This window comes from Bos taurus, chromosome 24, assembly GCF_002263795.3.
Source record: "Bos taurus isolate L1 Dominette 01449 registration number 42190680 breed Hereford chromosome 24, ARS-UCD2.0, whole genome shotgun sequence".
NCBI lineage: Eukaryota > Metazoa > Chordata > Mammalia > Artiodactyla > Bovidae > Bos > Bos taurus.
Window position 1 is genome coordinate 36956192 of NC_037351.1, and position 24422 is coordinate 36980613.

The following is a 24422-nucleotide window of genomic DNA, read 5'->3' on the forward strand; positions in this document are numbered from 1 at the left end:
ATATACTTTCCCTTATGTGTTTTAAGGAGAATGTTTAGGGGAGGGTATTTACAGCTTATTTGCTAGAAGTATTGTTACAGTAATTAAAGTCTTTGAACCTATTTAACTGTTTTTTTAATAGACATTATGTTCATAGAATTTAATTAGCTATAATTCTTGATTTATGATAATTTATCAGTTCAAGACATGCACTTTTAAAGTTTATTTATTGAAAAATTTAATAAGCTGAATAACCAGAATTTGCCCCCAATCTGATAAGTAGAATATTTCCTGTGACTTCTGTGTCCTCCTCACTTATTCTACCTATTCCCCCACCAAAGTTAACAAATATTTTGCATTGTTTTTGTTTCCTTTTTTATTAATAAAATGTGTATATCTAATTTTGCTTGTTTTTGATAATACAAAACATAATCATACTGTATGCTGACCTACAAGGGACTTGAATTTTCATTGAGTATTAGATTACTAAGATTTCTTATTTGTGTGGGTCTGTAGTTCATTCATTTTCATAACCATGTAGTCTTTTGTGTACACCAAAAAGAAATCTCATTCTATTTATCCAGTCTCCAGTCCGTAGGCATTTGACTTTCTCCCCCAGTTCTTAGCAGTTGCTGGCAGTATTATCTTACGCGTGCACTGTGTGTGGAGTGTTCTGTTATGTATGTTTCCTGGTCCAGATCTACATAAGCTTTTAGGTGAATACCTAGGAGGGAATTTGTAGGTTATAAAAATGAATGTTCCAACTTACAAAGTAGTGGTGAATTATTTTCCAAAGTGATAAATTATAATTTATACCTTAAACCACTTAATAAAAGTTTGATAAAACTCACTTGGGAAACCATTTGGGTCTGGTATGTTTTTTGTGGGAGGAATTTTTAACTATTGCTTTGACTTCTTTATAGGGTTGTAAGTATATTTTGGCTTTCCACTATTGATTTAGTGTTGGTGCATTCTGTTTTTATTAGAAATTACTCTGTTTCATTAAATTTTCAATTTTATTGGCATATAGTTATTGGTAATGTAAGAGTCAGTGTTTGGTTTGTTTTCTGTTTTCAAATTCTCTGATTTTTGCTCTTTATCATCATATATGCCCTTCTTACTTTGGGTTTACATGCTTTTTTTTGGTAGTATCTTGATGTAGAATCTTAAAAGAGTTTTATTCTTTTTTTTTTTTTACTTTTCTAAGTTGAGTATTTTGTGTTATAAATTTTCATCTCAGGACTACTTTTACTGTATCCCACAAATTTTAACATGCTTTAATTTCACTTTCATTGATTTTAGTGTAACTTTTGTTTTCCTTGCAGCTTCCTTTTTTTATCCATGAATCTTTTTTGGAATGTGTTGTTCAATTTCCAAATGTTCCCAATAGATTTTCTTGCCTTTCTAGTTTGACTTATAGTCAGAAAACATGCTCTATATTGTTTCAATTCTTTTAAATTTGTTGAGATTTGTTTTATAATGTAGGATATGATCTATATTTTGGTGAATTTTCTGTGTCCCTGAAAAGAATGTGTATTTTGCTGTTGTTGGGAGTAGTGTTGTGTCAGTTTCAATCAGAGTCCATCAGTGAATGATACTGTTCAGTTCTTTCTTTTCCTTGTTGATTTTCTGTGTAGCAGTGACTTAGGGGTATTGAAGAACTCCACTTATCTGCAGGTTTGTTGATCTTCTCTTTTCAGTTTTCTGAGTTTTTGCTCTGTGTATCTTTAACTTGTGTTATTTTGTGTATGCACAATTAGGATTGTTAGAACTTTTCTGTGAAATGACCCTGTAATCATTTTATAATGCTGCTGTATGCTGTGTTTAGTCACTCAGTTGTGTCCTACTCTTTGCGACTCCATGGTCTGTAGCCCACCAGGCACCTCTGTCCGTGGGGATTCTCCAGGCAGGAATACTAGAGTGGGTTGCCATACCCCTCCTCCATAATGCTGCTCTGTCCCTGTAATTTCTAGCTCTGAAGTGTATGTGCTACTTTAGCCATTCCAGCTTTCTTTTGGTTCATGTTTGGTATATCTTTTCATATCTGTTTTCTTTTAAAATACCTATATCATTATGTTTGTTTGTAATGAGTTTTTTATAGACAGAATATGGTTGGGTCATTTTTAAATTCAGTCTGCCAACTTACTGTAATTATTGATACATTAGGACTTAGATATGTCCTGTTTTAACTTTTCTGTTTGTTCCCTTTGTTTTGCATTTGTCTTTTCTGGGCCTTTTTGTGGTTTACTTGAACATATTTTACTATACCATTTTCTTTATAGTGTTTTTGAATATATCCTTTATTTTTTAATGATTGCTCCAGGGAATACTGGACATTTGCCACTTAAAGTGAATTACAGAAATTTCACCAAATTATTTAGGTATTTTAACTGTCTCCCATTGATTATTTAGTTTTAAGTGTTACCGCTGCACACATTGAGAACTGCATCACACAGTGTTACTTTTATTTCAGTAGTCTAACGTAATTTTAAAATCTCAAGCAGAGAAAAGTAGTCTGTTTTATTTACCTGCATATTTGTTTCATTGTTCGTTCTTCATTTCCTGGTGCTACTCTTATTGTGTGTGTGTGAAAGTTGCTCAGTTGTGTCCGACTCTTTACGACTCCATGGACTATACAGTCCTTGGAATTCTCCAGGCCAGAATACTGGAGTGGGTAGCTATTTCCTTCTCCAGCTGTTTTATTAACTTTGTCTATTCATATATCTCCTACAGGTTCATTCTCCTTAGTACTAAACTGATAACTCTTTCTCCAACCTTTTAGTCTGCCGTCTCTTTATATTTAAAGAATTGCTTTGAGGCAGCATTTAGTTGTATATTGAAATTTAATGATCTCTGCCCTTTAATGGAGCTGCTTAGACCAACTGGGTGTCCCTTGTGGCCCGGTAAAGAATCCGCCTGCAATGCAGGAGACCTGGGTTCAATCCCTGGGTTGGGAAGATCCCCTGGAGAAGGGAAAGGCCACCCATTCCAGTATTCTGGCCTGGAGAATTCCTTGGACTCTATAGTCCACAGGGTGCAAACAGGTGGACACGACTGAGCAACTTTCACTTTCACTTTCTTTAGACCAATTACATTTAATATGATTATCAGTATGCTTGGTTACTATCTTTGTTATTTATCTTCCCCACCCCCCATTTCCCTTTTTTCTGCCTTATTTCAAATTGGGTTTATGTGTATGTGTGTCTCCATTATTTCCTTAATTAGCTGTTATTCTGTTGTTTACCTGGTAATTAGGATTCATAGTATACATCTTTAATTTATCACAGTTCTGCTCTCTTAGCAGATTTCAGTTACACAATACAGTGTTATTGGCTGTACTTACGGTGTTGTATACATTAGCTCCTCAGGCCTTATTCATCTTATTGCTGAAAGTTTGTACTCTATTTCCCACACTCCCCAGTCTCTGTCAACCACTTTCTGCTCTGTTTCTATGTAACAGTCATTTTCTTAAAAATGTGGTAAAAATACAGCATTACATTGAAGTGTGTTATTCATTGACATTAATTATATTCAGTGTTTTGCAACCATAACCATTATGTATTTTCAAAATTTTTGTGTTCCCCAAACTGAAACTCTGTACCCATTAAGTAGTAACTCTGTATTCTCTACCCCTCCAGCTGCTGATAACCACAGTTCTACTTTCTGTCTCAGTGAATTTGCCTGTTCCTGGTACCTCATTTAAGAGGAATCACACAATATTTATCATTTTGTTTATTTCATTTTTTATTTGGTTTATTTCACTTAGCATAATTTTTTCAAGGTTCACCTGTGTTGTAGCTTATATCAGAACTTCATCTCTTTTTACGGCTGAATTATGCAGCTATACTACGTCTTTTCCATTCATAGGTTAAAGGACAGTTGTCTTGTTTTCACCTTTTTTTGCATATTGTAAATAGTATTGCTGTAAACATTCATACACAAGCATCAGTTTGAGTCCCTGAGTCAGTTTATGTTTACCCACATATTTACCATTTCTGGTAGTCTTCATTCCTTTGTTTAAATTCACAGTATAATTTTCATTTCTGCAGGTCTTTCAACAGTTTTTGTAATTCAAGATTGCTGTCAGTACATTTTTCAGCTTTTGAATAGCTGATAAAGTCTGGATCTCTCCTTACTCTTTTCCCCTTTTAAAGAAATATTCGTTGAGTATAGAATTTTAGGTTGACTCTGGTAAAGAATCTGCCTGCAATGTGGGAGACCTGGGTTCGATCCCCGGGTTGGGAAGATCCCCTAAAGAGGGGAAAGGCGACTCACTCCACTATTTTGGCCTGGAGAATTCCATGAACTGTGTAGTTCATAGGGTTGCAAAGAGTGGGACATGACTGAGCAAGTTTCACTTTTGCTTTCTAAAAAATTTCAGTACATTAGAAATGCTGTTCCCGTTTTCTACTGACTTGCGTACTTTACAATGAAAAGTCTGTTGTCATTCTTATCTCTGTTTCTCAGAATATATGGTGTCTGTTTTCTCTCTTTAAGATGTTCTATTTATTGTTGGTGTTATATACATTGTGTGTGTGTGCTGGAGCACTGTAAATGTGCATACATGTTGTGTGGTTTATTTGTATATTGTGTGGAGTGTTTGTATATATGCATGTTTTTTTGTCCGGGGGGCGGGGGCAGGTTTATGTTTTGTTATGTGGAGATTGAGTTTGTGTATGGCAGTTGCTTTGTATTTTGTGAACGGAGGTATTGTTTGTGTGCTTTGTTTTGTAGGTCTAGTATTATATTGTTTGACCTGGTCATTGTTGTCTTTATTTTGAAAATTGATACATAGGTGAAAACTTTATACCAATTAAAATATTTTTATTCCATTATTTCTGTTTTTTTAAGTAGTTGCAACTTTTTGTTGTTGCTTTTGAAAACACTGTTCTACATTTTTTCTCTTTTAATATTTTAGAATTTATATGTTTACTTTCCTGCTTGTCTTTGAAATTTAAAAATGCATATTTATCTTCAGGTATCTCACTTCTCCCATATTAAAGAATTTAGAGTACTTTATCTCTAATCACTTCCTTCCCAAAGTTTTCAGTTCAGTTCAGTTGCTCAGTCATGTCTGACTCTTTGCGACCCCATGGACTGCAGCATGCCAGGCCTCCCTGTCCATCACCAAGTCGCGGAGCTTGCTCAAACTCAGGTCCCTTGAGTCGGTGATGCCGTCCAACCATCTCATCCTCTGTCATCCCCTTCTCCTTCCACCTTCAATCTTTCCCAGCATGAGGGTCTTTTCAAATGAGTCAGTTCTTCACATCATGTGGCCAAAGGATTGGACTTTCAGCTTCAGCATCAGTCCTTCCAATGAATATTCAGGACTGATTTCCTTTAGGATGGACTGGTAGGATCTCCTTGCAGTCCAAGGGACTCTCAAGAGTCTTCTCCAACACCACAGTTCAAAAGCATCAGTTCTTTGGTGCTCGGCTTTCTTTACTTATAGTCCGACTCTCACATCCATACATGACTACTGGAACAACCATAGCTTTGACTAGGCGGGCCTTTGTTGGCAAAGTAATGTCTCTGATTTTTAATATGCTGTCTAGGTTGGTCATAACTTTTCTTCCAAGAAGCAAGTGCCTTTTAATTTCATGGCTGCAGTCATCATCTGCAGTGATTTTGGAACTCCCCCAAAAATAAAGTGTCTCACTGTTTCCATTGCTTCCCATCTATTTGCCATGAAGTGATGAGACCAGATGCCATGATCTTAGTTTTCTGAATGTTGAGTTTTAACCCAACTTTTTCACTCTTCTCTTTCACTTTCGTCAAGATACTCTTTAGTTCTTCTTCACTTTCTGCCATAAGGGTGGTGTCCTCTGCATATCTGAGGTTACTGATGTTTCTCCTGGTAATCTTCATTCCAGCTTGTGCTTCATCCAGCCCAGGATTTATCATGATATACTCTGCATATAAGTTAAATAAGCAGGGTGACAATATACCCTGATGTACTCCTTTCCTGACTTGGAACCAGTCTGTTGTTCCATGTCCAGTTCTAACTGTTGCTTCTTGACCTGCATACAGATTTCTCAGGAGGCAGGTCAGGTGGTTTGGTATTCCCATCTCTTTAAGAATTGTCCACAGTTTGTTGTGATCCACACAGTCAAAGGCTTCGGTAGAATCAGTAAAGCAGAAGTAGATGTTTTTCTGGGTATTTATTTTTGTGACTATGCTTGTCTTTGTTGCTGCACATGGGCTTTCTGTAGTTTCAGCAAGTGGGGGCCACTCTCTCCTTGTGATGCGTGGGCTTCTGCTCGCATTGGTTCCTTTGGTTGGAGAGCACAGGTTCTAGGGCCTGTGGGCTTCAGTAGTTGTGGCACACAGTCCTAGTTGCCCTCTGGCGTGTGGAGTCCTCCTGGACTACAGATCAGATCTGTGTCCCCCATACTGGCAGGTAGACTCTCAACCACTGGACCACGAGGGAGGTTCCCAGAGTTACACTTCTGTTGTACAGTATTTCAAGTCTGACTTGGAATTCCCCAATTATATACAACATTTTTTCTAACAAAGAATTAAAAAATTTTAACATATATTTTAAAAATTAGCCTGTGTACTGATAATATTATGATTCCCTTGTGTGTCAGATTGTGCTTGTAGGAACATTGCTTTAGAGCAAATCTCTTAATGGTAAATTCCCTTGGTTTTTGTCTGTAAATTCTTTATTTAGCCCTAGTTCACAGTTCTATACTGACATTTTCTCTTGGCCCTTTGGAGATAATATTCCACCGTCTTACACTGTTGCTGTCAAAGCCTGCGAAGCCATTTATCTTCTCAGTGTGTTTTCTAGTTATTCTGTTTTGTTTTTAGTATTCACTGTGAAGTGGATTTCTTTTTATGTTTCCTGTTTGGGCTCGTTTGGTCTGAATCTGTGGATCTATGCCTTTTAGTGATTTGAGAATATTTGCAGCTATTTTTCATTCTCTCCTCTCTTTCTTGAACTGCATTTAAACTTGTGTAAGATATTATCTTTTAGTTATTTGTTTTTAGTCCCACTTGATACTTTTCATTCTTTTTTTTTTTTTTATTCTGTTGTGTATCTGTTCTTTCCAGCTGTGCCAGTTCTGTTCTCTGACCTTTCCACTTGGTGTTGCGGTTCCAGCCTCACCCTAGTTTTGTGGGTGTCTTATATTGGGAAACTGTCCGTGGAGATCTTCCCTGTATTCAAGAGACCAGGGATGCCTGCTCTCCACAGTGGTGTTATGCTGCAATCAGAGGCTGAGTCTCAGCTCTTCATTTGTCATGATCCATTGGAAATGAGAGGGCTTCTCTGGTGCCTCAGACAGTAAAGAATCTGCCTGCAGTGCGGGAGACCTGGGTTTGATCCCTGGGTTGGGAAGATCCCCTGGAGGAGGGCATGGCAACCCACTCCAGTATTCTTGCCTGGAGAATTCCATGGACAGAGGAGCATGGTGGGCTGCAGTCCATGGGGTCACAAAGAATCAGACATGACAGAGCAGAAGCACATGGAAATGAGAATCTCTTTGTTGTAATTCCCACTAGTCATGAGACAGTATTTTAATGAGTTTTGAATGAGTAAAGGATTTTGAAGGGAAGACTGTAGAGTTACAGATATTTGAAATTTTCTGATTTGAGGGGGTGAGCCCAACAATTTGCATTTCTTAGAGTTTCCAGGTTTGCTGATGGCAGCTGGCCTGGGTAACAAACTTTGAGAGCCTTTGGACTAGATGCTGTTTTGGCTTTGGGCTCTGATTCTTTTACATTTGAATAGGGGTATTATCTGGCTTGGGGATCATTTTATTAACTCTTAATAAAACTGCTAAAACAGTTTTCATTAGCACCTGAGTCGTTTGTTTAATAACACTGCATTAATGTAATGTTTTATTTTAGTGATCATTCAGGATATGTTCGACCACTGCCAGTACCTCGCAGTTTAAATAGTGATATTTCCTATTTTGGTGTTGGGGGCAAGCAGGCTGTTTTCTTTGTTGGACAGTCAGCCAGAGTAAGTAAAAAAGATTTCTTAAAAGTGAAAGTTGGTCAAAATATTTTGAAGTTGACTGTCTAATTGTATTATTCATTTTAAATTTTGTCAATTTAAAAGGTAATCTTTTTAATATTTAACAGATGATAAGTAAGCCTGCAGACTCCCAGGATGTTCATGAACTTTTACTTTCTAAAGAAGATTTTGAGAAGAGGGAGAAAAATAAAGAGGCAATATATAGCGGATTTATTAGAAACAGAAAGGTACAGTACATTTTAACTCATTGTAAATTTATACCTTGGATGGATGATGGGACAAGAACATTTTTTTTCAATTTCTAAGATACTTATGTTATTTTAAAAACTTGAAAATATGGAATTTTCAAATTAAATTTTAATTTTAATTTTGTGAATAGCAAAAGTGATCATTTGTGTGCTTTCTTAGGCTGAAGTCTTCAGAAAATAACTTTTCTCATAAAGCCAAGTCAGCTTCCTGGAAATTGTTCATAAGATTATAAACTGTTTCCTTGCTCTGAGTTTGAGTTTTTAAGTATTTGTTGTATAATAATCACAGAAGTAGAATACAAAACAGTGATTAAATTTGCATTCAAACTCTCATGTTAATAAGTGGAATGTTAATAAATTTGAATCGTGGTGAGCACATGGTATTTGTTGTATTACTCATTCAACTTTGAAACGTTTTAAAATTTTCAAATTTTAAAACCTTTTTTAAAAGTAAAACTTAAAAAAATTTTTGAGTCTAAAGTAACTTTTGTAAAGAACATAAAAATAGTCTCAAATGCCAGATAAAAGTCCTTATGATATATTTAGTTGAATTTTCTCCTAGTCTAACTTTAAAAGGAATTGGAACTTATAAATACTTATGGTGTTTATTTCAAAGTCACTTTTCCTAATAGTTCAGTGTGTATCTTTATCCTTGTAAGTTTTTATGTGTATAGCAACTTACATAGTACATATATGCATACATATGCATGCAATTTTTAATATACAGACTCATAGTAAAATAAAAGCAGAGACGTTTTAAATTCTTATCCTTAAGCACATCCCTTCCTCCCCCCACAAACTATAGATATTCTCTCAAAGTGGACTGGGGCCCAGGATGGTTTTACTCCCTTTTAAACACAGTGCCTTTGGGCTAAGTCAGCTGGGTTCAGGCTGTGTCCTAGTTTTAATGAATGTGGACCGGCTGGGCATTGGTTCTGACCAAGTTAAGTGGTAGGTACCCCAAGCAAGGACTCATTCCGCTTTAGGGTAAGTGTTCTCAATTTGGGAGGTATTTTTAAATTCAGTATTTATTTTTCTTTTCCCTTTTCTTTTTGATTCTACAGTTGGTTTAGCATTATGGTATAGGATTCTCCTTTTTGTATGCCGGTTTAGCAATCTCTGTAAAAGGCTCTCTGTCCTCACAGCTTTGTCACACACTCAGCTGATTTGTATTTGGTGATTTTCCTCCAAAAGATTTTTGAAGCCTGTATTTGAAATTATCCAAGTGAATGTTAATGGTTGATGTAAACTTTGTTTGTTAACTACATTTGAGCTGCATGTAATCTACTGTACTTATGTTCACTCTTGTAGCCGTCTGATTCTAGTCACATTACAAATGATGATGAAAGATTTCTACAGCATCTTATCGCAGAGGAGAAGGAAAAAGATAGCTTTACTGCTGTGGTTATCACAGGGGTACAACCAGAACACATACAGTACTTGAAAAATTATTTCCATCTTTGGACCAGACAGTTAACGTAAGTATTTACATTGGATCCAGGACATGCTTTTTCTTATCTTTTTTTTAAGATAGAAAATATTACAAATACGTTGAAACCTCTTGGCTGTCTGCTTTTATCCAATCCCATTTCTTCCCTCAGCATAGGAACCATTACTCTGATGTTAGCTGTTAAAATGGTTCTCTATTCTGTAAATATTTACTGGTCACTTGGCTTCCCCAGGGGCTCAGTGGTTAAGAATCTGCCTGACTGCAATGCAGGAGCCACAGGAGATGCAGGTGCAATCCCTGGGTCAAGAAGATCCCCTGGAGAAGGGAATGGCAACCCACTCCAGTATCTTGCCTGGAGAAGCACATGGACAGAGGAGCCTGGTGGGCTACAGTCCATAGGGTCACAAAGAGTCAGACATGACTGAAGCAACTTAGCACACATGTAATATATTGGTCATTACAAATAAGAGGCCCATGCTTCTTGACAACTGTGATAACATTTAAAATAAACTTAAGAGTTTATCCAATTCAGCTAATCAATCCCACTTCCCCGTTTCGTGCTTTTGCTATGCAGCATGGACTATAATCCATGTATTTTACTTATTATTTTTTCTTTTCATCTGCCTCCCACCTTGGGATGTTTATTGTTTTTTGTGCACTGTTATATCCCCAGTGTTACATTTCCTGTTACATTATTCAGTTCAGTTCAGTTCAGTCGCTCAGTCGTGTCCTACTCTTTGCTACCCCATGAATCGCAGCACGCCAGGCCTCCCTGTCCATCACCAGCTCCCGGAGTTCACTCAAACTCATGTCCATCGAGTCGGTAATGCCATCCAGCCATCTTATCCTCTGTCGTCCCCTTCTCCTCTTGCCCCCAATCCCTCCCAGCATCAGAGTCTTTTCCGATGAGTCATTGCAGTTGCTCAGTAAAAGTTTATTGAATGAATATATTGAGTCTGTTAAAATAAAAATATGCATATGTGCTGTATGAAATGAATAATCTAAAATTAAATCTTTGTGTATCTACTTGAGGAAAACTTTTAGGGAGTACATATTCTGTTAGATCAAATCAGAAGTATATATATTTAAGGTTGTTAAGTTTCTTCCTCTGTAATTATATGATACAGATTGGATTTTTTCCATAATTTGTATTAGCCTGAATTAGTCTCCAAAAGTGGGTATGCTGTACAAAGTTCATGTTTAAAAATAAGGTGTCTTTTCATATTTTTCTACTTATTCAAGGGCTGTTAAGATTCTGTTTTGCACATAAATATATATTAACAGTTAAAAATTTTTATGAAGAAATAAATTTGATTTTAGGAATGCCTTTTTTTCTTGAATATTGATGTTTATTGGCCCTGTAACACAAGAGTTTTAAATAGGACTTTGACTGTTTATTAGCTATTTTATTATTTCTCTTAACTGAAAGAACTCAGTGTACATAATAACATAACATAATTATAACTCTTGTTCTTAAAAAGAATGACATAGAAACATACACTTGGTAAGCTATTTATAGCACACTTTCTTAATATTTGCTTGTAAACTTATGATGTTAACACTTTTGAGATGTTTGAAGGAAGATCTCAAGATTTTCAGTGATTTCTTTTTATTTTAGTAGTGTTTTAAACTAGGACAATTAGTGTAATTTTGAAAAGATATTTGGACATGGAACAACAGACTGATTCCAAATAGGAAAAGGAGTACGTCAAGGCTGTATATTGTTACTCTGCTTATTTAACTTATATGCCAAGTACATCATGAGAAACTTGGGCTGGAAGAAGCACAAGCTGGAATCAAGATTGCCAGGAGAAATATCAATAACCTCAGATATGCAGATGACACCACCCTTATGGCAGAATGTGAAGAGGAACTAAAAGAGCCTCTTGATGAAAGTGAAAGTGAGAGAGTGAAAAAGTTGGTTTAAAGCTCACCATTCAGAAAACGAAGATCATGGCATATGGTCCCATCACTTCATGGGAAATAGATGGGGAAACAGTGGAAACAGTGTCAGACTTTATTTTTTGGGCTCCAAAATCACTGCAGATGATGATTGCAGCCATGAAATTAAAAGACGCTTACTCCTTGGAAGGAAAGTTACGACCAACCTAGATAGCATATTCAAAAGCAGAGACATTACTTTGCCAACAAAGGTCCGTTTAGTCAAGGCTGTGGTTTTTCCAGTAGTCATGTATGGATGTGAGAGTTGGACTGTGAAGAAAGCTGAGCGCCGAAGAATTGATGCTTTTGAACTGTGGTGTTGGAGAAGACTCTTGAGAGTCCCTTGGACTGCAAGGAGATCCAACCAGTCCATTCTAAAGGAGATCAGCCCTGGGTGTTCTTTGGAAGGACTGATGCTAAAGCTGAAACTCCAGTACTTTGGCCACCTCATGCGAAGAGTTGACTCATTGGAAAAGACTTTGATGCTGGGAGGGATTGGGGGCAGGAGGAAAAGGGGACGACAGAGGATGAGATAGTTGGATGGTATCACCGACTCGATGTACGTGAGTTTGAGTGAACTCCGGGAGTTGGTGATGGACAGGGAGGCCTGGCGTGCTGCAGTTCATGGGGTCGCAAAGAGTCAGACACGACTGAGCGACTGAACTGAACTGAGCTAAAAAGATAAAGTTTGTATTAAGGAATATTTAATACTACTGCTTGAGAAATGATTGCAGATGGGCTATGTGATTTGGAGATATGTGAATAATTTCCCCAGAGTATAATCTTTTTAAACATTTTCCAAAATAGCAAAAATTTCTGAGGTGGTGGTTTTTGATGGGATGATGTTGAATTTATTAATTTTAGGAGTATTGGCATAAGATTGTTTCATTTCTACAGGAGAAAAAAGATGAGACAGAATGATACTCTCATGTTGGGGACATAAGTTAAAAATATCCAATTGTGTATACTCCCTGATACTTGAGTCTTTTCTAGAAAATCCCTGACAAGTAGAATTATAGCCTCTTACCTTGCAGTTCGGGAGACCTCGGTTCGATCCCTGGGTTGCTATCTTACCCCTGGAGAAGGAAATGGCAACCCACTCCAGTACTCTTGCCTGGAAAATCCCATGGACGGAGGAGCCTGGTGGGCTACAGTCCATGGGTTCGCAAAGAGTAGGACACAACTGAACGACTTCACTTTCACTTTGTAGTTGTAGGTTTTTTTTGTAAAATACACTTTAAGTATGTGGGATTTGAAGTTGAAAAGACTTGGCTTGAATCTGCTCACACTGTAATTCTGTGACCTTAAGTAAATTAAATAATTTCTTGCATTCCCAACTTCTGTATTTATAAAATGAGGGGAAATAATACCTGAATCTCATGATTGTTTTTACCATTATGTGGTTTACTATGTTTAAAAATGCTTAATATTGTGTGTGGCACCTAGTAGGTACTGCCAAATAGTAGTAATAAAGTTTTTTTTGGTAGAATATTGGATGAACTGTAGTTTTATGTGAATTAAAAGTATAAAGTTATTCTTTTATATTTTAGGCATATTTATCATTATTACATCCATGGTCCAAAAGGGAATGAACAGCGTACATCAAAGGAAGCTGGACCTTTCAACAACATTGATATTGAAGTAAGATAAAATTCTTTCTTAAGTATTGTGAAATATTAGGTCTGTGTTCTAGTTCCAAGTTAATCTGGATAAGAAAAGTCAATCAGTAAATAGGCAACTTCTCTGTCCTTGTCTTTTACCAAACCACTTCTCTAGTTTGATGTCTAAGTAAAGAGATTATTCCTAAGGTGTACTTTTCTGGATATCTTATTTACCCTAGTATCTGGTTTCTATTTTCTTTGTCTTCTATAGAGATATGAGCCATTACTGAATGTCATGTCTCAAAAGCAGGGAAGAAAAGATATAAATCGTTTCCCTTTTGTTCATAGAAATCTCTTAATAAGAAAAAAATAAGTAAAGTAAAATGTAGAAGAACAGAACATTTCAATGTTGAGTTCTCAGTATCCTTGCCCACATGTCAGGCGGAATTTCATGTATGTCTTCATCCTACTTCCTACCTCTAGGGCTTCCCAGGTGATGCCAGTGGTAAAGAATCCACCTGCCAGTGCAGGAGACACAAGAGACGCAAGTTCTGTCCCTGGGTCGGGAAGATCCCCTGGAGTAGGAAATGGCAACCCACTCCAGTACTCTTGCCTGGGAAATTCCATGGACAGAGGAGTCTGGTGGGCTATAGTCCATGGGGTCACAAAGAGTCAGACATGACTTAGTGCACAGACAGACACACCTCCAGCAGGAAAGCTTAAATAAACTCGTGACTTATATATCCTTCAGCGCTTTCTTTGCTTACTTTCAGTTTTTTGGTAATATATTTCTTAATTAAGATGCTCCTTAGACCTATTTAACTGAGATAGAAATATATATGTATTTTGTTAATCTAGATGATTATTTATACAAATAAAAATAGTTTTTGCTTTTCTGTTGTTGGATCATAGATGAGAACAAAAGTGCAGTCGCTGTCAAATTTAATTGTTTTTATTTTATTTTTATTTTAGATTTCTATGTTTGAAAAGGGGAAGACACCTAAGATTATCAACCTGAGGGAAATACAAGATGACATGCAGACATTGTATATAAATACAGCAGCTGATAGTTTTGAGTTCAAGGCTCATGTTGAAGGAGATGGTGTAGTGGAAGGGATTATCCGATATCACCCTTTCTTATATGATAGAGAAACCTACCCTGATGATCCATGCTTTCCATCAAGTATGTTAATCTGTTACCTTAGCTACAAAATACAAAGTTGTGATTAATTTTCATAATTATTAGTTAGGCTTAAGGTTAGATAAATTTTAAACATTTTTTCCTCATGCAGGTCTTAAGTTGTTAAGGTAGTTGTAGTTTTTATAATTGCTAATTTTTGTGTATATTCACACCCAGATAAATAAAGCTGTGGTGCTAAGAAACGTTACATGTTCTTATATCGTACTTCTCTTACTGAACTGAACTTTTAGCTATGTACCACATAGTATTCCTTTATATACTCCCCATGTTGTCTTCCTGTTATCTTTGTAGATATTTATAAAGTAGTTTTAAACTTTATGTAGTCGCATTGGTTTTTTTCTTTATGCTTTCTGATAGGCCTTGCTGCAGAAAGGCTTCGTACATCTCATTTTTTTTATAATTTTTTTTTATAGATTCTGTAGCTTTTATCATTTTATGTTTATATCTTTAATATACCTGTAATCTTTTTTGTTTTAGGATTAACTTAATATTTTCCATGTGGGTTTTCAGTTTCCTAGTACCAATTTTTGAATGTTATATATAAATATCACTTTCATAATAATATAAAGTTCCCATAAGTACATAGAACCCAGATTGTTTGCTATAAGGCATTGATATGTTTTGTGTTTTTATACATGAATAACATGTCCTTTATAGTGAATCTCTTGTCCTTTATAGTGTATATTGATATCAGTAGGACAAGACACTATTGTTCTTTTTTGAGAAAATTCATAATTCTTAAACCTTTGCACTTCTAGATAAACCTTGGAATCACTTTGTACTGAATAAAAATGTCCTAATGGGATTATTGGGATCACATTCAATTTTCATAGATTAACAGTGTTATATTTTCTCATTCAGAATGATTTCTTAGTATATCCTTAGTATTGTGTTTTGGAACCAGATTTCCTGGTTTGAATCCTGTCTTTGCCACTTTCTATTGTGCAAAATTTGACAAACTACTGCTTCAGTATCTTTGAAATGGGAAATAATAATTCTTATAATAATCCTTGCCTCATAGACTTGTTGTAGGGGTTTAGGACCCAACTCTGTTTAGTAAGTGTTCATACATATTATTACTTAGTGACTCTGCCTCCCATTCAGTCTCTGGCCTGTTTTTCATTTGTCATTGTGATTTTGGTATGCTTACAGATAAAAAAATAAAGTTCTTAAAAATGATGTCCTAAAATAATAGCCAGTTAATTGAATGATGATCAGAGGGGTTCTCTAAGAGCAAGTGAAATGTTTTGATTGGAAGGAACTTTTACTTATGAACTTCTTACGAAGATTTTTTTGGAGAAAAAGACTTTATTGGGGGTCAGGGGGAATGACTTAATGCCAGAATAACTGAGATATTGCTATATCAGGATCATAATGCTTGAATCCAATTTATCTGAGTATATGAAAAGGTATTACTAAACATAGAAATGTGTAGACAGTTGTGCTTTATAACATTGGATATAACTCTAACTGTATCATAATGTAAACTTGAATTAGTATTATTAATTTGTCCAAGCTAAGCAAACTTGCTGTTTCTAGACATCGTAGATTTTCCAGATGATTTTTATGTGAGTGTACTGGTTCCAACAGAGTTGTGAGACATGATTTAGGTAGAAGATTCAAGCTCCCGTATTTATAAATAGGTTTTTCACATGGCAGGCTCAGTAGCTAGTATGGTAATCCTAACGCAGATTCATGAGTATGTAATTATTACTTTTTAATGAGAATCACTGTTGGTAATGTGGAGCCACTTTGAAAATCTGCCTTTTTGAGGGCAAACATAATAAAGGTACTTTTAGGTTTTACAGAACACAGTGTTAAAGATCATAAGAATTTTTGTTACCGTTTCTCCGAAGAAGCTTTAACATTTCATTTATTGAAACTGATTTCTCAGTGGTAAAAATTATTTGTTCCACTTGTTCCTTTGTCCTAGAATTAAAAGATGAAGATGATGATGATGATTGTTTCATACTTGAGAAAGCAGCAAGAGGGAAAAGGCCTATTTTTGAATGTTTTTGGAATGGACGGCTAATACCATATACATCTGTTGAAGAGTAAGTTCTGATTTTTGTTGAGATTACATTGTTTTATGATCTTATCTTTTTACTAACCAGTATTTTGTTTTATTCAAGCTTTGACTGGTGTACTCCTCCTAAGAAGAGAGGACTTGCGCCTTTTGAGTGCTACAATAGGATATCTGGTGCATTATTCACTAATGACAAATTCCAGGTCAGCACAAATAAACTGACCTTTATGGATCTTGAGCTAAAACTGAAAGACAAGAACACCCTTTTTACAAGGATTTTAAACGGACAGGTATGACTTTAAATATCAAGTTTTGAATATTTGCAGAAGTGTTCTATTTTAAGTTCAACAAAAGTCACTTGTAGTGTAGATTTGTACTGACAATTTGCATAGTTTTCATTTTATTTACTCAGAAGAATATAAATTTTAGTTCATGAGCATTTATGTGTTCACTCAAAAATTTCAAACTGATTAGCTCTTACTGGGATAAAACTTATCAGATCTTCATCAATACTTTGACATGGTGAATAGAATCTTCAGAAGCATGTCTGTTTGCAAAGAGCATGTAAGAATTTTATCTAATAGAGAGGCTTTGTTTGTATATTAGTAACCTAAATATACAATTTTAATCTAACTTTGGGGGTAAAATTTAGGTAGAACTGTGAAATACTTTGGGCTAAAGGGTAATTTGAGATTGATCACTATTAAAATCTGCTTTAATCAATAGAAAAAGAATGATAAATTTTTTTAAAAAGTTGAATGGAGCTAGTGTACTTTCCTTTTGCCTAAACACCTCAGAAACTTGATGCTACTCTTTCAGTAATGTAATGTTAAGTTGCCAAGAGATGGGTGCATTTATTCTAAACTTAAAGTTGCTGGACAGTAAACACAATATATGACACAGTATTCGTATATCCCTATAACATGTTGACATTCATTTTGCTCTTAATAAAAAGGATTCTGAATGTGATGTAATTTTATCTAATACAGATGAGGGCTGAGCCTGAAATACAGCATAAAAATTTGGTAGGCAGACAGTCTCATTCCTAGTTAATAATTTTAATACTGTTGTCAAGTTGTCAAAGTGACAACACTAATTTACTGATTCAGGAAGGAGTTGGTACCTGGGAACAGATTAGGGGGAAAGTTTCTTTGAAAAATATATACCATTTTTTGGTGTTTACCATGTACATGTATTTCTTACTTTAATAAGAAATCTAATCTTTTTAAAATCTAATTTTTTTTAATGATTAATATACTGGTCATCTGACTTCAAGTTGCAAAAACTTAAGCTGAAATCAGTTTTAATTTTGCCCCATTTTCATTTGGAAATGGTGGGTTGTGGAGTAAGGTGTACAGAGAAAACGAACTTCTGTGACTTTACGCTTTGTCTTCTGTGAAAACATGTAATGCGATGATCTTCCCCTACTCCTCCTGAAGACAAGCATTAAACCAGTATATAGTAGCTTACACTGGAGTGTAAATCTCTAGGGTCTCTCAGCAGAGTGAAGAATGATAAGCCATAACACATTTTCTTCCTATGTATTACTAGAAAGCAAATTTTATTTTATGATCTATTTTTGAATAAATGTATAAAGCATAATTTTTTTAAAATATGTTTTGCCATAGCTTTATTTCTCAACCTTTTTTTCACTGTCACCTTATAAAAGAGCCTTTTTAAACTTTTCTCTCCCAAATAACCCCCTAAGACATTTTAATACCATAGATATACCATATCTATATTTAAGTATGTGTTTAAATCTGTGCTTAATTTATATAAAGCTTTTTATTTCCCTGTTGGAATTTGCGTGTTTCACATTAAGAAGGCTTCCACTTACCCTTTTCCCCTAATCAGTTAGTTCTCCTTTTCCAAGGCACACAGTGTTTATCTTTTGTTGGGGGTGGGGGGAGTATATCCTAGGGTTTAAAATAGGGAAGGAAATCTATGTTGATATTGACCATTGAAGTCTTAGGTCCAAGTGTGTGCTCAGTCACTTGAGTCGTGTCCAACTCTCTGCGACCCTATGGACCAAGGATGATGGCAGACCCTGTGGACCAAGGATGATAGCAGAGATTTTTTTTCTTTAGTAATGTGTTGATAGAAATCTAAATTTGTATAGGAGAAAGAGCCATTAAAATATTTTAGTTTTTTATTCGTTTTTCTGGGGTGGGTGGGTATTTGGAAGGAAACATGAATTGAACAAGAAGTGTCTGTGGTTGTATTTGTTTATGAGTAGCTAAGTTTTATGGAACATTTTAAAATTTTACAGGAGCAGCGAATGAAAATTGACAGAGAGTTTGCTTTATGGCTGAAGGACTGCCATGAAAAGTACGACAAACAAATAAAATTCACCCTTTTTAAAGGAGTAATTACACGTCCTGATCTTCCTTCTAAAAAGCAGGGCCCCTGGGCCACTTATTCAGCGATAGAATGGGATGGAAAAATATACAAAGCAGGACAGCTGGTAAGTTTAACTTATTTTTAGGTTTAATTTTTAGTAGAATTTGAATCTAAATTAGAGTTATTAGAATTTGTCAACAACCAAAAATAATGAATGTAGTCTTGCCTCCTTAGGAGCCAGAAAAGAAAGGCAAGGCCAAATTGATTATAACTATGTAATTTAATAGGACATTAAGGAAAAAAAACAAAATGATTTTTGCCAAAGGCTCAGTTAACAAAATTTTTATTGTTTCTTATACTTCACTTTACTCAAATAGAGAATTTAGTGTGTTTTTTTAATGTGATATGAAGAAATGGTTTTTCATCAAATTTTTTAGTGTCTGCAGCTTGTAAGTTACTGTGCTGTTGACAGCATTATGGAGATTATAGAGATCTAGGGGTATCCTGTTGCCTTCAGGCTCTTACGGCATGAAAATACAGATGACCTAAAAATAAAGAGAGAGAATGAGTAGTTCTCTCTCTAGTAGAACTAGAATTCTCATAGTTTAGAAGGAGAGAATTTTCTGACTGCAGATGGGCCTGGAATAAGAGAATAAATCACGCAATTCTTTGTGCATTAAGTGACTTCTGTGTGGAACTTAAAAGAGGTAGTGGCTCAGGTTTACAGAGGTAATTATGAAGATAACTAACTTAACTTTACATTGCTCAGTTGTGTCTGACTCTTTGTGAACCCATGGACTGGAGCCCACCAGGCTCCTCTGTACATGGAATTCTCCAGGCAAGGATGTTGGAATTGGTTGCCATGCCTTTCTCCAGGGGATCTTCCTGACCCACGGATTAAGCCCAGGTCTCTCCTGCATTGCAGGCAGATTCTTTACCCTTTGAGCTACCTGGGAAGCCCAGAGTGGATTTATTATGAAGTGGGTTTATTATGAAGATAGTAATAAACCCACAAATGTGACACTATCATCATTATATAGTGAAAGCTTTGGAATCAGATGCGGTCACCATGAAGTAGTGAGTGTGGCTTAAGCCTGCTTTTCCAACAGTTAGAAGCTAGAAACTGAAAAGGAGGAGCTGACAGGAGAAAGAAGGGGATAAGATGGTGAGAGAGAAGAAAACCAGGAAAATAAGGTATCCGTGAAGTCAAGTGGAAAGTTACAAGGAGGGAGTGATCAGGAAAAGCAGCAGAACTGGGTTACTGCAAACTGTTATATGTGAAGAGAAATAGTTCAGAAGTGAAATGAGGCTGGAGAGATAGATTGAATGTAAACTCTTGCTGTCCTTATAGTTGAGAAGTTTTGAATTGGACTAGTGGAAATTACTCCTGGTGTTTTCAGGCCAGGTAAGGAAAAAATAGAGAGAGAGAGAGAGAGAGAGAGAGAGAGAAATTTTGAGCTAATTTATTGGAAAGAAACAATAACTTTGTAAGTCACTGTTCACAGCCTGCAAGCAACATTTTATGGGGATTTGCGACAGCTTGCATTCATTTGAAGGTATTATGGACCTTTTAGACACATGCATAACTATGACATTTTTATATGAAGAAGCCACTGTCTTTTCAAAGATGTTACAAATAAGTGGAGAGCTTCACAAATATAACTTTATAGAGTGCTTTTTTCATTAAATTTTTCTAATAATAGATTTCTGGGTTTTTCCCCTTGTATAAAATAGTTCTGTTAAATAATTGTTAAACCTGTTTTTCTAAGTAAATATTAATACTAAATCCTTGTTTTAAAACTGAATGTTAGGTCAAGACAATCAAGACACTTCCTCTCTTTTATGGAAGCATTGTGAAATTTTTTCTCTATGGTGATCATGATGGAGAAGTATATGCTACAGGAGGAGAGGTTCAAATTGCAATGGTAAGATCCCCAGGTAACCCAAAATAGTCTTCAAAGTCTCTTGGTATTACTACTTTGCTTAATTCTTAAAGATACAATATTCTAAAAAAAAAAAAAAAGATAACGGTATTCTATTTTGACTTGTATTTGGCTTTTACATTGGTTACAGGAGTGGGAGCATGATGTTTTATGTTTCATATTTGATGTTTTTAGTAGTTTGTAGAACTTAACATCTATGTGCCCAGTGTTTAACAAATGTTACAATATTATTGCCAATTTTACAGTAATTTTAAAGTGCACATTTCATTCAAGGCTCATAAACATAAACATTGGAGCCAGACTTCTATCTCAAGAATGAAAAACAAAACTAGAGTGGGCTTTATCCTTATAAAGAAGTGTTAGTTGCTCAGTTGTGTCTGACTCTGTGACCCCATGGGCTTGTAGCCCACCAAGCTCCTCTGTTCGTGGAATTCTCCAGGCAAGAATATTGGAATGAGCAGCCATTCCCTTCTTCAGGGGGTCTTCCCAGTGCAAGGATCGAACACTGGTCTCCTGCATTGCAGGCAAATTCTTTACTGTCTGAGACACCAGGGAGGCCCTTTATCCTTCCTGATACTATGCTCTTGTTAAGATTTGAAGGTATTTAATTAGACCTAGGGTGTTTATCTGAAAAATGGAAATAAACACTGTGGTGTAATATAATAACAGTTATTATGATTTATCTACTTAATTAGGGTAAAAATATTTTTTGAAAGAAATCAATATTCTTGTGACTAAATTTAAATAGCTTTTTGAAATGTTGGTATAAATTTTGCTTATTCAGGAACCTCAGGCACTATATGATGAAATAAAAACTGTGCCAATTGCAAAGCTGGATAGGACAGTTGCTGAGAAAGCTGTGAAAAAATATGTAGAAGATGAAATGGCAAGGTAATTTATGTTTCAAGATGCATGGTAAAAAATGACAAGAAAATTGAAGAGGAATTGTCCTTTTAGTTATTATTGAGTGTGACATTATGCTTTTGTATTTAGGCACTTGTAGTCTTCGATGTGTGTATTGTGACGAACTTCTTGCTGTTAAAAAAAAAAAGCGCTCTAGTTATCAAAACAGAATCCTGTATTTGTTTTATAGAAAAATAAGGAAGGTTAGCACTGTTAACAGCACTATGATTAAGTTTGTTAAAAAACAATGACTTTGGCCTGTAACTAGAAGAAAATGGTGAGAGGTAAAAATAAGAGCAAAAGAAGTAAAACATCGAAAAACAAAACTGTGGCTTTTGTGCGGCTAATGATGCAGTTATTTTGATTCTTACTGAACTCACTGGTAATTCTTCTGTTTCTAGAGTTATCCTTTCTCCCAAAGGTAGCTCGTACTACAAATTAGTAGAAAAATCTCAAAAAATGGGGGCAATTCCTGTCTCTTAACATCAAGAGATTTTGTTTTACTTTGTAGCCACAGCAGTGATTAAAGCTTTGGTGTATTAATCATACAGAATTTCAGATTTAACTATTGGGGAAAAAATTTAGAACTATTAAAGTTTCTAGTAACTTTTATTTTTAAAAATAAGACCATAATTAATACATTTCATGAAACATTAATATGCTGTTTTAATAATAGACTCCCTGATAGACTGTCAGTGACTTGGCCTGAAGGAGATGAATTATTGCCAAATGAGATCAGACCTGCTGGAACCCCCATTGGTATGTTTTTGGTTTTTCTTATGTGTGTGTATTTTAAACACTGAAAAAATGCTTTTCTTCTTAACATTTCATGGTAAAAAAATGATAAAAAATTAAAACGCTATGTGAAGACCTGGCAGATTCATCAGATTCATTGGGTGTAACTAAGATGTTCTTATTTTTAATTTTGGACTGATAGGTGCATTAAGAATTGAAATATTAAATAAAAAAGGGGAAACGATGCAGAAGCTTCCAGGAACAAGTCATGGAGGGTCAAAGAAACTCCTGGTTGAGCTCAAAGTTATATTACACTGTAAGTATAAACACTGATTTGTATGTTTGGATCTTTATTGTTGTTCGTAAATGTATATACATATTTTAACATCTTTGTGGAATTATTGATGGCCTAGCAATCTGATAGATAGTGCTTTGAAGTTAAGAGTTTCTAAAGTATTAGAATAATTCATTTTTTAAAAACTCAGTTGTTTTCTTAGGGTTTTTTGTTTGTTTTGTTTTTAACACTGTATTCTGAATATTCCTATGGAGGTAGCTATGGGCTAAAATAAAGATATGTGTATGCATATCAGTTTGTACTGAATAGGGATTTAGATTGGATAATCCTTAAGGTACCTTCTAAATCAAAAATACTGTCTCTGAACCTATGGGTGAGAAGTACTTGTTTTGAGTTGAGAAATGGGAGCCACTCTTTGTTAAAGGAAGAAGAACTACATGTTATCACTCATCTTGTATTTTCCTAACTTTAATCACCTTGTAATTCTCGTCTCTTGTTTTTGTCTTGACCACCTGAAAGTATTTTCAATACTTGTTTTCCATAATCTGTTCTACCACTATATACTTGCATGTCTGGTCTATGGATTTTACAGATACAGTGTATTTTATTCACTGTATGTTTATTTCCAACATTTATAAACTATAGTCAGTGGTAGTGTATACTTTCGTCTTATAAATGTCTTTTTAGCCTCAGCAGCATTGAACAGTTTGACTAATTCATTTTGCTGCAGTACTCTCTTTTTGGCCTCTGTGACACACTGTTCTGTATTTCTCCAGGGTTTTTTTTTTTTTTTTTTTTGGTGGCTTAAAACAGTATGTTTATTATCTTACAGTTCTCTTGGTCATCTGACTGCTGAAATCAAAGTGTCAGCAGGATAGCAACCTTCTGGAGGTTGTAGGGAAGGCTTGCCTTTCCACTTCTAGAAGTCACCCATATTCCTTGGCCTTGTGGTCCCTTTCTCCATCTTCAGAGCCAACAGTGTGGGATCTTCCAACCTGTTTGTAACTCTGACCATCCTGTCCCCCTCTTATTTAAAAAAACAAAAAAAACCCCCACAAAACTACATATAGGCATCAGTTCAGTTGCTCAGTTGTGTCCAACTATTTGTGACCCCATGGACTGCAGCACATGAGGCATACCTCATTTATTGAACTTTGTTTTATTGCCATTTGCAGATACTGCATTTTTTATGGATTCAAGGTTTATGGCAACTCTGTGTTAAGCAAGTCTGTTAATGCCATTTTCCCAACAGTATTTGCTCACTTAATGTCCCTTTGTAACATTTTGGTCATTCTGGCAACTTTTCAGACTTTCTAAAAATTATGTTTGTTATGATGATCTGTGATTAGTGGTCTTTGATATTATTGCTACAACTTGCTGAAGGCTCAGGTGAACATTAGCATTTTTAGCAATAAAGTACTTTTTATTTTTGACTGTGTGGATCACAATAAACTGTGGAAAATTATGAAAGAGATGGGCATACCAGACCACTTGATCTGCCTCTTGAGAAATCTGTATGCAGGTCAGGAAGCAACAGTTAGAACTGGATATGGAACAGCAGACTGGTTCCAAATAGGAAAAGGAGTACGTCAAGGCTGTATATTGTTACCCTGCTTATTTAACTTATACGCAGAGTACATCATGAGAAACACTGGGCTGGAGGAAGCACAAGCTGGAATCAAGATTGCTGGGAGAAACATCAATAACCTCAGATATGCAGATGACACCACCCTTATGGCAGCAAGTGAAGAACTAAAGAGCCTTATGATGAAAGTG

At 35.5% G+C, this 24422-nt stretch overlaps 1 protein-coding gene across 5 annotated transcripts in view; it reads left to right on the forward strand.

Annotated features, from left to right (window-relative positions):
• The window catches only part of SMCHD1 (structural maintenance of chromosomes flexible hinge domain containing 1), a 127664-nt gene that overhangs the window by 27426 nt on the left and 75816 nt on the right, over positions 1–24422 (forward strand). For 4 of the 5 annotated variants that reach the window (XR_009492666.1, XM_005224244.5, XM_024984367.1 and 1 more), the window contains 12 exon segments: positions 7834–7948; positions 8071–8190; positions 9523–9689; positions 13153–13243; positions 14176–14386; positions 16338–16458; positions 16537–16720; positions 18700–18894; positions 20582–20695; positions 21498–21604; positions 22293–22375; positions 22554–22667. Coding sequence is in view for 4 of the 5 variants with exons in the window: in XM_005224244.5 (XP_005224301.1) it covers positions 7834–7948; positions 8071–8190; positions 9523–9689; positions 13153–13243; positions 14176–14386; positions 16338–16458; positions 16537–16720; positions 18700–18894; positions 20582–20695; positions 21498–21604; positions 22293–22375; positions 22554–22667 (1622 nt within the window). In the remaining variant the exon portion in view is untranslated. 5 annotated transcript variants of the gene reach the window in all.